The following is a 14,231-nucleotide window of genomic DNA, read 5'->3' on the forward strand; positions in this document are numbered from 1 at the left end:
CCAGGGCTCAGAGAGGAAGTGATTTGACCTCCAAGAGAAAAGCTCAAAACAAATCCAGACTCTGATCTGAAAAAAAACAGCCACTTGGTTTTTTTGAAGCCATTTTTTAGGTTAACCTTATGCAGTGACATCAGCGAGGTCCTAGCAGGTTTTTCTGGATCAAATGTAAATACTACCTAAATCAAGGAATGATTTTCTAATAAGTGGTGGTTCAAAGAAAGGCCTTGTCTACGAGATTATCCCATTTTCTTGACTTTTTCTCCTAGGTCACATAATCTAAAACCCACAACACATGAAGATGTGCCCCAAATTTATACTCATATAAGGACTTGTCTGCCTGAACTCTTGTATGCATGGAGGCCTTTCTGCACCCCAGCTTCTGTAGCAAAGAGGGAGCACTCTCCAAGTGCCCGCAGCCAGGCTGATGGTGTGACCGCCAGCCGCTGCGAGGCTGCTGGAATTCCGATGAGTTAATCTCATCACTTTATCATAGGGCACTTACAGAAATTACAGGGAGCTGCAAGCAGCTCGCTGTGCTGGCAGCTGGCCCCAGGACCCATAAAAGAAATTGAGAGAACAAACAATAAAAAAAGTCAGAGAACTTTGTTACAAAGTTTGGAGACAAGATTTTCTTGGATGAATTCTGCCTGGGTAATGCTGATAGTGCCTTCCCTGGCGACATCCTGCAAACAGTTAGGTATTGCCCCCAGCTGTAGCTTTCAGTTCATTCAGTACTGGGCGCATTTGGGCTTGATAAAAAAGTCTGTTTAGCTTGGCAGCACTGTCTTGTGTCTCCTAGTACCAGTTCTTGTGTGTAGAGAGCACACCGGGCTTCCCCTCTAGTATTCATCCCAGCAGAGAGGGCTGCAGGATATGGTTGCTGGTGATTTCTTCCTTGAGACTGAGAACAGGGTATGCGTAAGGGTATGCAAGGGTATGCAGGTGTCCAATGTGCAGGCAATAAGATGTCTTGAAAGGGATGTTCCGCTGGTGCTAGGTGTATTTTCTCACTTTTGCATACCCACAAACTCTACAACTCCAGCACTGTGTGGTGGCTGCTGTGTTGCCATATGGGAAGGGGAGCAGGCCCAGTGGCCACCCCCTTTCAGTCTGATGCTTTAACAGGCATGATCCCAGTACAGAGTGCCTTTGAAAGCTGCATATTCAAATTGTGCCTACATGGTACATATGGTACCCAGTACTTAACTCTGCTTTCACAGTTGAGTTGTGATACAGGCTATATAGACCATTTCCAGTACTTTGTCAGGGGGAGACACGAAGAAGGTGAGGGATCTGCTTGACTCACTGTGGAGGGACCCTGAACTGCTAGAGAGGGCTGCCATTGCCTCCTGCTACTGTTAGGGCTCTGTGCCCTTGGTGGCTCTTCTTAGGAGACAGATTTTTGGCCTTGAAACCATAAAACATGCAATATTTTGCTTTCCAAAACTCTTGTGTTGGTTTTGGTGTGTAAGGTGAGCTTTGAAACTAAGGCAAGACCTTCAAAAGTGAGGTTATGGTGGAGTTTTATTCCAGGTTTGTTCCTGCTCTATTCCTTCCTGTGCAGGGCACAGCAAGTATCAGATCCTGAAATCAGAGCCTCAGTACTCAAGAATCTGTAAGGCACTGGAGCTCTGTGTCTGGATCAGGAGTTTATTACCTTGAGATCATGCCTGAATCTCAATTTCCAGCTCTCTGAGAACCTTGATACATTGCTAGCTATTGAAATTCAGATGCTGCACAGTGACGAAATATAGTCTGAATGGAAGCAACTTGTGCAGTGTTCTTTTTATTTATTTATTTATTTATTTGCAGACAAGCTGCATTTTGGGCACAAAGAAACAGTGGTGAGGAATGAGGTGAATGGAGCTTAGAGTTAAGTTGTGGGTCTTGTGACAAGGCAGAGGGCAGGTTTGTAACTAGCATGTTTATGCTCTGGGGGGCTGTGTGCTTCTGGGATTTCACCCTGCAAGGACTAAGCATAATGAGATAAATCAAATGGAGCTTTCTTCCTTTTGAATCTGTGCTCTCTTTTAGCTCTGATTGTCAGTGGGCTTTCGGACTGCTTAGTTAGTCCCAAGATCTGATCACCACCCCTCAAGTCTGTATGCATATATGCAGAGAAAAGAAGGGTCTTGAACAAGAACACAGAAGTTCATTGCAGAACTAGAATCCAAAATCAAGTGTTCTGTCCTGGTGTTACTGAACTGGGAGCTTCCCTTCTTATCTGGTGGAATACAAAGTCCAGGCTGTGTCCCCTCTCTGCTCCCAGCTGTGCTCTTTCCTGCGGCCATGAGTGAACTCTTGACTCTCAGTTTCCTACTCTGAACCACCAAAGCAACCTTTCCATCCTTCTGAACTGATTGTAGGTTTTAGAAATCCCTTTTGGAGCTGCCTGTTTTACCTGGTAACCAAACTGCCTTGCATACATTATCACTGTCAATGTATCATTATCGACACTAGGTTTCCCATCCTGTTCCACAGCAAACATGGAACAGTCCTTTTCAGAAGCATCTTCACTGTGAATGGCAGGATGAAGACAACTGTTTCTGTTTGTTATCTTCTAGGGCTAAATAACTGCTGCTTTACAGGTCGTTCAGTGTACTATCCATTTCATCCTCGTATCAGACCCCTGCTTCCATGTTTTAGTTATGTGCTTGGCTTGTGATAAAAAGCAGAAACAAATTTGGGATGCCTCTTTTCCTGTTTTGTCTTGGAGGTGATGTTGTGATCATAAATGAAAGAAATGATTAGCTCTGCAAGGAAAAGATAAGGACTACTAAAGTAAAACTGAAGGTATTTGTGTAGATATCTTGCATTTTACATTTTCTCAGTTACTGCTTCCCTGCTACCTGTAAGATGTCACCACAGGAGGAAGCAAAGGAGGAAATGCCATCTCCCAGCTCTCTGGTACCCAGAGCAAGGCAAGGAAGGCAGGTGACATCCACCTGGCAGATGTGAAGTGAGATTTGCTCTCACTCTCAGGACTTCAGGGAACGGGTTGTAAGTGATGCAGCCTAAGAGTTAATGATGTGCTTTGAAAATACACAGCTTTGAGACAGCCCCTTGGATGGGCAGGTTTCTCCCAGTACATACAGCAGTGTTGATTTTTTCTGAAATGAGCTCTAGTAAGTAGTGCTGGACTCTCAAAGAGCCATCTATCACAAGCCAGCTGTGGTCTGTGTGTGTGAGTGAGTGAGCAAACATAGAGACCAATGGCTACGGAAATATTTGGGCACTTCAGCCTGTCTCTGTATCAGTGAGGAGAACATGGCCTCTGCGTGACCATCTCTGTGTTTGATTGCAGGGAATATTGAATACAGCTGCCCAGCCACCAATGAATGTGAGATCACAAAACGGAGGCGCAAGTCCTGTCAAGCCTGTCGCTTCATGAAATGCCTCAAAGTGGGGATGCTGAAAGAAGGTAAGACAGAATTCCTGTCTGTCCTGACCTGGAACCCCAGGCCTAATAGGATCCCCTAGGATAGCTATACATTTGTGCTCTCTGGCTTTTCCAAGGTATCTCTATACAGGATTTTTAGAAGAGTCAGGATGGGCCGTGACTAAGAGGGCAGTCTAGAGAGGAGGGTGGTTCTAGTCAGCATGCTAATGCTAGGATATTGCTTTCAACATGATAGCGAATTGGGCAGATAACTGGAAATAGGCTGTGCCAAACTGTTTCTTTTCCTGAAAGAACCCCAGACTGAAGGGTGTTGTTCTCCTTGCCCTCCAGGTCATTTTTTAGTACGGGGAAGGAAAGGTTCTTGCTTGATTATGACTGGTTTGGCTGGGTTTAGAAAAGGAAGGATGGAGTTAATGCAAAGCTATGGCACAGTGTGCTTGAAGGTCTGCCCATATTCCCACTCAGGAGACTTTCTGAAGATGGTGAGGAGCACAGGTTTGTCTGGGAGCTGTGGGTCGCCTGCCCTGCATGCTCAACCTGTTCAGCTTATTGATCTGTTCAGTGTTCTCTAAGCAGTGTTCAGCTTTTCTTGTGCTGCTTTTCCTCCCTTCCCCCCTGCCTCACCAATCCTCGTCCATTCAAGGTGAACCACAGGGAATTCAGTGGCAATTAAACACATTCTTATGGATTGGCTTTAAAGCTTTGTTTCCTTTGGGTCCCTCAGGAAGAGGCAGCAAGAGGAGGAGGGGTAGGAAGGAGAAGAGCTACTTGTAACCCTCTGCATTGCTGTACCTGGCAGAGAACCGTGCCCTCTGTTTATCCAAAAGGAACAACAGCTAGCTGTGGTCTGCGCAAGGCCAATGTGCTGGAGCCAAGATGCCAGCTTGCAGCATGCTTCCAGATCATACCATTTTAGCAGCCAGTGATGAATTGCACAATGTCACTTGAGTGTGTATTGCTTTGCGCTGGTGCTCTCTCATTTCTTGAGAGGCAAGTTGATGGCAGCCAGTTTTGTTAAGAATGTAGATTAGATGTTAAGACCTCTCCTGCTCTTTGATGGATGTACAGTTCCTGTGGTTAAGTATCTTCCTGCTGGAGCACACCAGGTACCAAGGGGGGGAGATGCAGTCTTGTGTAGTCTATCCCTCCCCAGCAGGCTATTGAGTTGGGAAGATCTTGATCTTCTGCTGGGAGGGAGGGTCCTGCTTTGGGATTTAGAGAGTAACCCCATTAAAGCAGCTTTTCTGTGTGTAGTCGTTCTGCGGAGTGTTATATCCGCGCACTCACATGCCAGTCTATGTTAGCGATGCTGGCTTTAGTGGGAGTGCAGATTGGTTATGAGAGAGCCTGCTTATATGAATCCTGTAAAACAACCGTAAAAATATGATGTGGTTCCAGTCTCTCTGCAGAGCAGCAGCATGAGTCTAGGCTTGCTGGCTGCCTGTGTCTTTGCTGTCCTCCATCCAACCAGTTGAGCCTCTCAGCAGCTCTGAGCAGCAGAAGCCAGTGCTGGCCTGTCTGACTGCAGCCCAGGCAACCTTTGCTCCCAGTTCTAGGAGTCTAATACAGTCCAGAGTGGGGTCTGAACTGTGGCTGAGCCACCAAGTTGTGTGAAAACAGTTAACTCCTGCCGAACCAGAGACAGGCTGACATACAGTATAGTTTCATTCACACCGTTCTGTGTCTGACCTCTTGAACCCTGTGGGATACAACCCATTGTAAACTGAAATCTGACTCTTAAGGCTGCTTTTGTGCTGAAGCATCTTTGGTTATTCATATAGGGATTGATTTGGCATCATTAAAGCCACTGGGGAAGGGTGGTTTGCTATTGATGTTAGTGCATCTGTGATCCTTCCCATAATATTTAGAGCTGTGGAATACATACAGCATTAAGATTTATTGATAGCAATGGGATGTGAGAACACTTGACAATATCAAGGGGAGCAGAAGAGCCTATTTTAGCAATCTGTGAACAGGAATTTTTTGTCCTAATGCTGAGTGGTCAGCAGATATAGGAAATGCTGCTTCTTTTCTCTCTCTTTTGCTCAGTTTTCCCAGTTGAGAAATGAGGGTCAGACTACTTTGCAGAAGGGTTATAAGCACTGATTAGTTAACTTTATGTGAAGCTTGGTTGAAGCACAAAGTTATTAGTATACAGAATTTAATCAATACACATCTTTAAAAGCAAAATCCGAAAAGGGAGAAAAAATGGCTTGACAGTCTTTGGTCTCCACAGAGCCAGGACTTTCAGGAAAGAACAAATCCATAATTGTTTGACTTGCTCAGAAATGCAGAATTGACAAGAGATTTTGGATTAGAAAAGGTTCATTGGTTTTTTACATCTCTGATCTGTCATTCAGTTAGCTCATCCATCCCTTTATCCACAAGAGCAACAGTGTTCCCTGGTACACATTTCTAGTAGTTCGACTAGTTTTTGAAATCCCTGGTCATCTTTCCCATTTCTCCTTGCCTTGGTTTACATCTCTCTTCTTTCTTGGGTCCATCCATGGCTGTTAAGCCAGGTTCTTTCTCCTTTTTGATTGCCCAGAGTTAGGAGGAAGATGATCTTATGGTTGAATGAGAGATCTTGAAGCCAGTTTGTCTCTTGCTGCGTTTCTCTTTGAGGTCTTTGGTACTGATCTGCTAACTTGCTGGGAGACATTTCTGGGAAATGAAACTGTCCTTCCTCTGAAGAAGAAAAATGTGAGATTCCATTAGTGTCCAGTTCAGTGCTTTGTGATTTCTTCTTGGCAAGACAGGAAAGATTCTTCTGGTTATTGTCCTTACATGTGATGTACACACCTCTGTCTGCTCACTCAGCATGTGGTGCAAGCCTATTTTTCAAGCAGGGGGAACCAGTATTCAAAGATGTCAAAAAACAGGTAGCAATGATTTCAAGCCTCTAACCTTATTCTTTAATGCGCAACTTGATTCTGCAGGAGCAAAATCCCCTTGGTAATGCACAAGGGTCACCAGACATGTTCTTTCCTTCCCTATGAACTGCAGGGAGCTGAACAGCCAACTGTGGCCCTTTAGGATCTGGAAGGCTGCCCCTAACACAGAGGTGCAGGTTGTTCGGGCAATGCCAAGTGAATGAGGATCAGGGCAGGAAGAGAGCCGATGGGGCGATCAATAGGTGTCTCAGATATCCAGGCCACTTTCTTTAAGAGATCTCTGATCAATGCATTGCAGCGAGGGAACTGTACAGATACCAGAGCTTTGCTGTCTCAGGTTCTCCAGGCGTGACGCTGCAGGGCAGGCGAGACTCACTGGGGAGAGTGACTGGCAGAAAGCTCTGCCTGCGGAGCCCAATAGACTCAGATGTGTTGGCCTGTCTAGCTGTCTGTCTCTTGCTTTCCCTTCCATCAGGAGTGTGCCCTCAGAGAGCTCTAATTGCCCCCTCATTTACAGGCCTGGATAGGAGGCTGTTGGATTTGGAGTCTGTGATTCCAGCGTACCCCAATCCAAGTGTCCCTGTGGGGAGGTTACGTCCCTAGAAAACCTGTACTCTGCTGATTCTGGCCTGGCTGAGGTATCTGCAGGCAGAGATGAATTGGGCTTCTCCACAGCTTTGTCCACCTGAAGTAGATACACTTCTGCAAAATCTGTCTGCAAACAGAGATGTTACCTCTAAGGACTCCCAGCCATAGAGGATGGCTTGTGTGGCTTCTAAGAAAGAGGGCAAAGACTGAAAAGGCCCTGGGGGATGTACCTGTGGCAGATGAGGTGCGCCTTATTTCAGAAAATATTTATATCCAGAGTTTCCCAGCTGCATTTCTTATGGGAAATCCCAAGGTAGGATACTGTGCCCTCCTTGGAATGTCTTTGAAGGCAAATTCTCCTCTGGCCTGGCCTCCTTGCACTGAGGAGTTATCCAGCAGCTCTTACTTATGTGGTGAGGGTGAAATCCACAAGCATAAGGATGGCAGGGGTAGGAAGTCGGGATGTGGATGCAGAAAAGAGAGGCTCTTTAACAGCAAGGGAGAGTTTAGGCAATGAGTGAAGAAAGGTGAATGATTTACTTTGGCTACATGACTCTGTTTCTTCCCAGATCTGCTGTAGTGTGGTTATCCCTTGTACAACCATTCTTTTCCTAAGCTTTGCTCCTTGTCATACTGATGCACTTCAATAGGTTAGACTAGAGAGCATGTTAAAATTCAACAGGACATCCCAGTTCCTTGTTACAAATCCCCCAAGCTCCCAAATTGTTATCTGTCTAATCTGATTTGTGATGTACTCATCACTAGAATGTGTGGATACTGACACTGTAGGGCCAAGCACTGAAATATGAATGAGAAGAGCCACAGAATTCACCCTGCTCATCTTCCTGTAAGCTGTTTCTCTTTCTTACCTGTCTGCAGAGCCTTTGGCAATACCTGCTTACTGCAGCCAGTAGAACTTTCCTAACTCTCCTCTTTCCTTCACCAGCTGCAGCCAGTGGCTGTTGCAAATGCTTTCTAAGGAAACAAACCTGTCACCCCTGGGGAGGCCTGGCTCTGATTTTACAAATTGGGTGCCATTGTCTACTACCTAAACAAGGAATTCCTGGCACTGGCAATCTGAAACTACTTGTACTTCGTAACTTTGCCTTCACTGTTCACTAAAATTCAGACAGCTGAATCAACAGTGGACCTCCTTTCTGCAACATAACCAAGTGGAGGGTGTTTCATTTCTCCTTTTAAGTGTCAGAATCTCTCAATGGAGCAAAGTGTTTCCATCAACCGCTCCCTCCTGCCCCCATCCCTGCTTCCAAACCATGTGTTCTCGAAAAGATATTTGATTCCAGTGAAAGCTCAGCTGACATTCCTGCAATATGCTCGGGCTTTTGCTTTGTGCTTCCTGGGAAGGATGAGGGCTCCTCCGGGGATTCTGGGTAATTGGGTTAGTGGCCAGCTCATGTCAGGAAATTAAAAGGCAGCCCTGATCAGGTTGCTGCTGCTTGGGATTTAATGGCTTTGTGTTTATCAAGTATTCTGCCTCCAGCCGGTGCCAGAAATGTCACTACTGGAGGCATCCAAATGAAAAAAAAAAAAAGAGAAAATGTATTTTTCTTACTCTGAAATACCCTTGTGTTTAAAAACAGATGGGCAACCAACTTCCATGTCCTCTGAAATAGGATTTCCAGATGCAGTGAGTGGCATCTTGATGTCTATATCTTCTACACACAACCATTTTCCAAGACATTAATTGAGCATTTGTAGTATGGCTAGAATTGGGCTGGGTGGTAGCGCGACACAGAGCACACGCAGCCTTTGGTAGGATAATGGTATATCTCCAAAACTGAGGCTTCTAATGAATGGGCCATTGGGAGTGTACATTGGGATGATAGCACTTGGTATCATTTTTCGGAACATGAGACTGGTGCATCATGGACCCATGTCACACCTTCTGCCACATCCAGCGGATTATCAATCTGTCTAGGTTGATTTTCTCCACTTATTTTGAACTGTTAATCTGTCTAGATGAGTCTGTATGTTCTTTTCATATGTAACTGAACCTCTGTTCTGTCAAACATGAAGTCCAGATTCTGCTGATGTTGTCCATGGATGATGTGCTGGTTCGGCCTGGTTCCATGACGAGTCAGGCAGAGGGATTTCGCAAAATTTGTGCCTCTGGAAAAGGGAAATAGGGGACCACAAAATAATTTAAAACAGTGGCAATGATCTAAGGAGAAACAAATTAATTTACTATATATGGTATTGGAATGCAAGGTAACGCACTATAATACAATATAATTAGAATTGAAGCTAATAAATCAAATATAATGACAGTAAGGCTGTCCAAAAAGCCAAAGGCCTCACACTGATACTGAAGTGATGCGTGCAGTTGGGACGGGCAGTGGTGAGGAGAAGCAAAGGAGAAGAGCAACAAAGAGAAATCCCAATCAGGTGACCTTGCCAGGAGTTCTATCTCCTCTCTGACGGTAAAGCCCCCTGGGGAATGTAGTTCTTCTCTTCCAGACAGGTACCCAGAACTGGAGCACTAACACTTTAACTCCCAGTGCACTATGTGATGTTATGATGTGGAATGCCAGTAACCAAAAATCATCAGACCATGACAGATGTACAGAGCAAATTTGGAGAGGAATCATCTGTACTAAGGTTTGTGATACACACTGTGTATTCCATCACTAGAAATTGTTCTTAGTGCTCTTATAACACATACAAAAAGAGGAAGCTGATAAAAACTGCATCTGTGCGAGGATTTTTAGATCCAATCATGCAACAGATTTGTGCAGATCTGTTGGATTGGGTAGGATCCTCTGAGCTGAGCAGGAGTAGGTTGGGCCTGGATGCTTGTCCCACTGCTCTACTGTAACTTAAGGCAGGACCATTCAACAGGTGTCAGTGGACACTAGTTTTTAGTGTTGCAAACACCAGTGCTGAGGTGGGAACTTCAGGAGACATTTTAAGGCTGCAAGGTGCAAGTAGAGCTGTGCTGGGGGAGCTGGCTGAAGTGGCAGCATGCTGTGTTCTTGGGCCCAAGGAGTTCCCTCAGCTCTGTAAAGCTTTGTTGCAAGTGGGCCTCTCCCCATGTGCTGGTGGGGCCTCTCTGTTATGTCATAAATCTAGAATTTTGTTTCTCAGTCCATGCTTATGTCCCCTTGCTTGATCCAAGAGGCTTGTGTCCTCTATCTAAACATTTAAACAGCCTTCTCACAGATGTTCTCTGTGTGGAACAGAAAACTGAGCTAGAGAAAGCATTGGTTTGACCCTTCAGGGCATTTTAGAGGTTCATCACATCTCCTTGGGTAAGTGTCTGGAGGGTGAGGTGAATGCAGATCTGCCTGCTTCTTTCTGTCGCTTCTCAGAGGAGCCCAGAAGTACAGAAGAAAGCTGTCAAAGTCTAAAGTAAGGTAAGCGAAATCACACCCAGGGCTGTTGGCTCCTCTAGACAGCAAGCAGCCTTCAGGAGATTCAGTTCTGAGTATTATCTCTTGGAAAGTTGGTGGTGCTGCAGCTTTCTTGCCTTTTAGGTCCTTCTGTGAAAGTTATCCAAGGTCTTTTCCTGGCAGACACACACCTGTGTCTTCTTTCACAGTGCCCCTCAACCTGCTGCTGAGTATTGTGTATTTGCGGATGATAAAAGTCGCTTTTGTCCTTCTTCAGACTGGTTAGAGGCCCATAAGAGGGAACAGTTCAAGGAGAGTATTTGCATGGACCATGAACAGAAGGTGAGGGTGTGGGTGTGGGGAACACTACAGAATGCTAAAAAATGTACCAAGGTTTTCTTTATTCCCTTTTGCCCCTGAAGCCCTTCTTGATTCCTGGTTTTCCAGTGTGATTGGGGACTCAGCATGGGAAGGAAGCTGTACCTTTGAGGGACAACAAGTCAGGGATGCAGACACCTCAGCAGAGCTGGCAGCTGAGGAAGAAAAGGGTTCACAAGCTTTTGAATCACACCAGATATATGCTTTGGACCAAGCACCTGGGACATGCAGCTTATGTCAGCGCTCCAGGGCATGTGACAGGTTCTGGAATGAGGTATATCACCAGTTGATACAGGGCTAACATGTCCCTTGCAGATCAAGGATTGTTTAGCTAGACAAGCTGGAAAACAACTTTTCTACTCAACCAATAAATACATCCCTGAAAATATCAGAGAGGGGGATCAGATCCAATCTTTCTGTAGGCCCTGTAACACAGGAGAGGAATTATGGTATAAACAGGACTACTTCTCTTCCTGTGCTGGAATCTACAAGTGACAGAAGCAAACCTAGTCAGGCTCCAGCCTTTCCACCCTCTCACTAAACACTTCTTTTCCTCCAGAGTCTGTTTCTTCCCCATCTTGGCACCCCTAACTTTTAAGGTCATAACTACACTTTCCTTGATAGGCCTCCTCCAGCTCACTCCTCCCGCTGCCACATATCCTCGTCTCTCCTGATGTTCTGAGCAAAAAAGGAGTGGGAACATCTTGTGTACAGCACTTTTCCCTTCTTTTTTCCTTTGCTCTTAGCCTATGTCTGCTATGTCTGTCAGCTTTCTTGGGCACTGCCAATCCCTATGCTTTAGACTGCAGCTCCAGTAGCTCTGTCACCAGTGGAGCACCACCCCAGCTCAGACCCCAGGAGAGCAGCTAGGTTGCGCTCATGCAGACTGTAACTCAAGGTATAGGTGGGCAGCGAGCATAGGATCTGGCTGGTTTATAGAGGAAGCTGGGCAAAAGCAGTCCTGGAGATGCTGCTCCCTAGCAAGCATGTGCCCTCTCTTCCCTTCAGTTGTGTCCTTCTGGGTCTAGACACATACCGTCCCATGCACAAACCCTGTAGCTTGGCTTCTCTGTTAGCTTTTTTGGCAAGATGGATCTTTCTGCTTCTATCAGTTCATGAGCATGTGATAGGACTCGATGGAAAGTGAGGTGAGGCCAGTAATTTGATACGACAGCTGATATTGGGCCTAGACTGCATTTCCCAATGGCCTAAGCTTAGCTTCACAGAGCTTTTAAGATTATTTTTAGTCCCCAGAAAATAAAAGAGAAACTAAACCTGACTCTGTATGCCGTTGCCTCTGCATACTCGGCTATTTTTACTTCCGACAGACTGGGCCTAGGTCCAGCTTTTAAAAAAAGATGGAATTATTTTACTTCCATTAAGAAAAAAAACCCAAAGCCTGATGTTATCAAGTCAGCAAGGGGACATCTGATCCCAAAGTTGTCGGGCAGACGTCTCTCTGAGGGGCATGTCAGAGAAATGCAGGGAGCTTGAACAGATCAGCAGATCAGCTCTCCCACTGCAGAGGCTTGATGCTGGCACAGACCTCTCCGCACCAGCGCTTGGAACGCGAGTGGCACCCACAGGACACTTAGAAAACTGACAGTCCTACCCCGGGCAGGATGCTGAGCCGAGAAGTTCTGCACAAGCCCTGGACTTGCCCCTCTCCTTGCTTGGATCTGGGGAGACTCGGGCAGGCTGGAGAGTTGAGAGCATGCTGCTAGTGAGTGGGGGCTCAGTGCCTGTAGTGGATGAGGAGCCCAGCTGTGCACCTGGGCTGCTGTGCAGAGTCCCCCAAAAGGTAACAAAATTCAACAAACTGTACTTCCTTGCAGCACAGGGAATGGGAGGAGAGGGGATGTTTCCAGCACAGATAGCCTTCATTTCTGAAGAAGCAATTTCCAGAAAGGTAGGTCAGCACAGAGCAATACTTCCCAAACTTTGCTCTATACTGCAGCACCTCACATTGTAAATGTGAATCCTCCCATCCTGGCTGTTCTAGCTGCCCCTCTTTGCTGATGCTGTGTCAAATAGGGGGGGATCCAGGAGTTCCTGTCATGGCGATGGCTTTGTAAGATGAGTGGGAGCTGGACAGATGTGATCCATGCAAAAAAATCAGTTTATGCAGGAGCTGGATGTCAGCTGTTTTCTCTTGGGGATGTCTTGTCAGGCTGTGGTACCAAACCCTATGTAAGAGCCTTCAGCATAGACCACGTGTATCTCATAAGTGGTTGCTGCACCTTTCAGTTAAAGCACGGGTGGCTGCAGGCTTGGTGTGAATTCTGTACTTGGGATTACGATTTACAAAAGCATTCAGCCTCGCTCCAGCCCTGCCCTTCTCATCTCTCTTCCACCCTCTCACTTTCATTCATTCATTCAGTTTACATCCTGCTCTGTTTCTTCTCTGCTTGATACTTTCTTTCTTGTTCCGAGATCTCACACTGCAACTCCCCACCCCATTTTAACAACCCTTAGGTTTCCCCTTGCAGAGCTGCATTGTAACCACCCTCCCTATCTGAAGTCAATCAGTGAGCAAACTAGAGCAGAGCAGCAGACATTAAGTCACCTGAACACCGCTGCTTAGTATCAGATCCTGATTTTTGGCCATGCCTTTTCCTGCCATCAAACAATGACACCTTATGCTGTCAGATCTTTAGGAAAGGGCTTTTGCCACAATGCTCGCTTCTGGACTGCCACAGTCAGGGACTCAGGTTGAGATGCCTTTGTTTGCTGTTGCCCTCAGCAGCTGGAGCGACTGATGAACAGGGTAGGGTAGTGGCTCTGCAAATGCTGATTGAAAACATTTGCCTCAAGGAGTTTCATGCAGGATAGGGAACAACAAGAGGACAAAGGCTTGTTCAAAATAAACAAGCTAAAGACCTTGGGCGAACAAACCTCTATCTGCCTCGTGAGGGAAGGAATGATGGAAGGTAAATCTCCCCACGTCTCTCTTATCTTGTTTTTTTTTAATGCACTTAAGTCGTTTGTGTCCTTATAATCTGATTGAGGGTCCCTAATACTGCTGCAACCTGTGCAGCCATCCCTGTGCTGGGCACTGGAGATGCATGCTTCTCCTTGGGAGATGGAACAGAAAGCTCCTTCCCCCATTTTCTCCCAACTCTCCCAGTCCTCCCTCTATACTGCTTAGCAAAGTGCACAGCAAAAGTGTTGTAAAGGACTGTTTGCTGGATTCACTTGGGCTGAGAATGGTGTCCCCCATTCCAGTAACATCCTGCCTACCTACTGGCATGTGGGAATGGGCCTTTCTGTGGCCTTTCTTCTGTGAGTGTCCTGGGAAGCTGTGATTCAGGAGTAAAGACCTGTAACCATTTCTGGATTCCTCCATAACCTTTGAACAGAATCATGCCTGACCCTGTAAATTTTCACAGCTGGTTACTTGGTTTCCTGGTCTTATTTATTGTCAAACCAGAAACATGTGCAGAAGGAAAGAATCACAGGCAGAAGTGGCAGCATCCTACTTCATCCAGGACTTTATTAGTGCTGCTCCTCCAGGATCTCCCAGGATAAATGTAGGTTTGTGATTCCCCATCTGCCCTCAGTGGAACCTCTTAGAGCTCCCAGGAAGACATGTTTCCCACATGGTACCTGCTCCAGGGAACA

General features: G+C 46.1%; 2 protein-coding genes and 1 long non-coding RNA gene across 16 annotated transcripts in view; 2 read left to right on the forward strand and 1 right to left on the reverse strand.

Annotated features, from left to right (window-relative positions):
- ESRRB (estrogen related receptor beta) overlaps positions 1-14,231 on the forward strand; it is a 120,028-nt gene that overhangs the window by 87,988 nt on the left and 17,809 nt on the right. For both annotated transcript variants that reach the window (XM_085549237.1, XM_015865111.3), the window contains one exon: positions 3,305-3,421. In XM_085549237.1, coding sequence (XP_085405363.1) covers positions 3,305-3,421 — 117 coding nt within the window. The remainder of the gene's footprint in view (positions 1-3,304; positions 3,422-14,231) is intronic.
- LOC107315106 (uncharacterized) overlaps positions 1-14,231 on the reverse strand; it is a 149,059-nt gene that overhangs the window by 28,151 nt on the left and 106,677 nt on the right. For 8 of the 11 annotated variants that reach the window (XR_014946720.1, XR_014946723.1, XR_014946722.1 and 5 more), the window contains one exon: positions 5,488-9,012. The exons of 1 other annotated variant lie outside the window; for it this stretch is intronic. Coding sequence is in view for 3 of the 10 variants with exons in the window: in XM_085549246.1 (XP_085405372.1) it covers positions 8,859-9,012 (154 nt within the window). In the remaining 7 variants the exon portion in view is untranslated. Of the gene's footprint in view, positions 1-5,487; positions 9,013-13,850; positions 14,217-14,231 lie in introns of those variants that run through there. 2 more of the 11 variants (XR_014946721.1, XR_014946726.1) reach the window with 1 other exon arrangement.
- LOC146760765 (uncharacterized) lies at positions 10,166-11,001 on the forward strand. 3 transcript variants are annotated; one of them, XR_014946728.1, is made up of 3 exons: positions 10,166-10,256; positions 10,510-10,574; positions 10,655-11,001. It is a non-coding gene; the product is annotated as an uncharacterized LOC146760765 (long non-coding RNA). The 3 variants fall into 3 exon arrangements; XR_014946727.1 differs by having other exon boundaries at positions 10,680-11,001; XR_014946729.1 differs by having other exon boundaries at positions 10,172-10,256; positions 10,442-10,574; positions 10,680-11,001.

Source organism: Coturnix japonica, chromosome 5 (assembly GCF_054131305.1).
Source record: "Coturnix japonica strain WE chromosome 5, WE-NBRP24, whole genome shotgun sequence".
Lineage (NCBI taxonomy): Eukaryota > Metazoa > Chordata > Aves > Galliformes > Phasianidae > Coturnix > Coturnix japonica.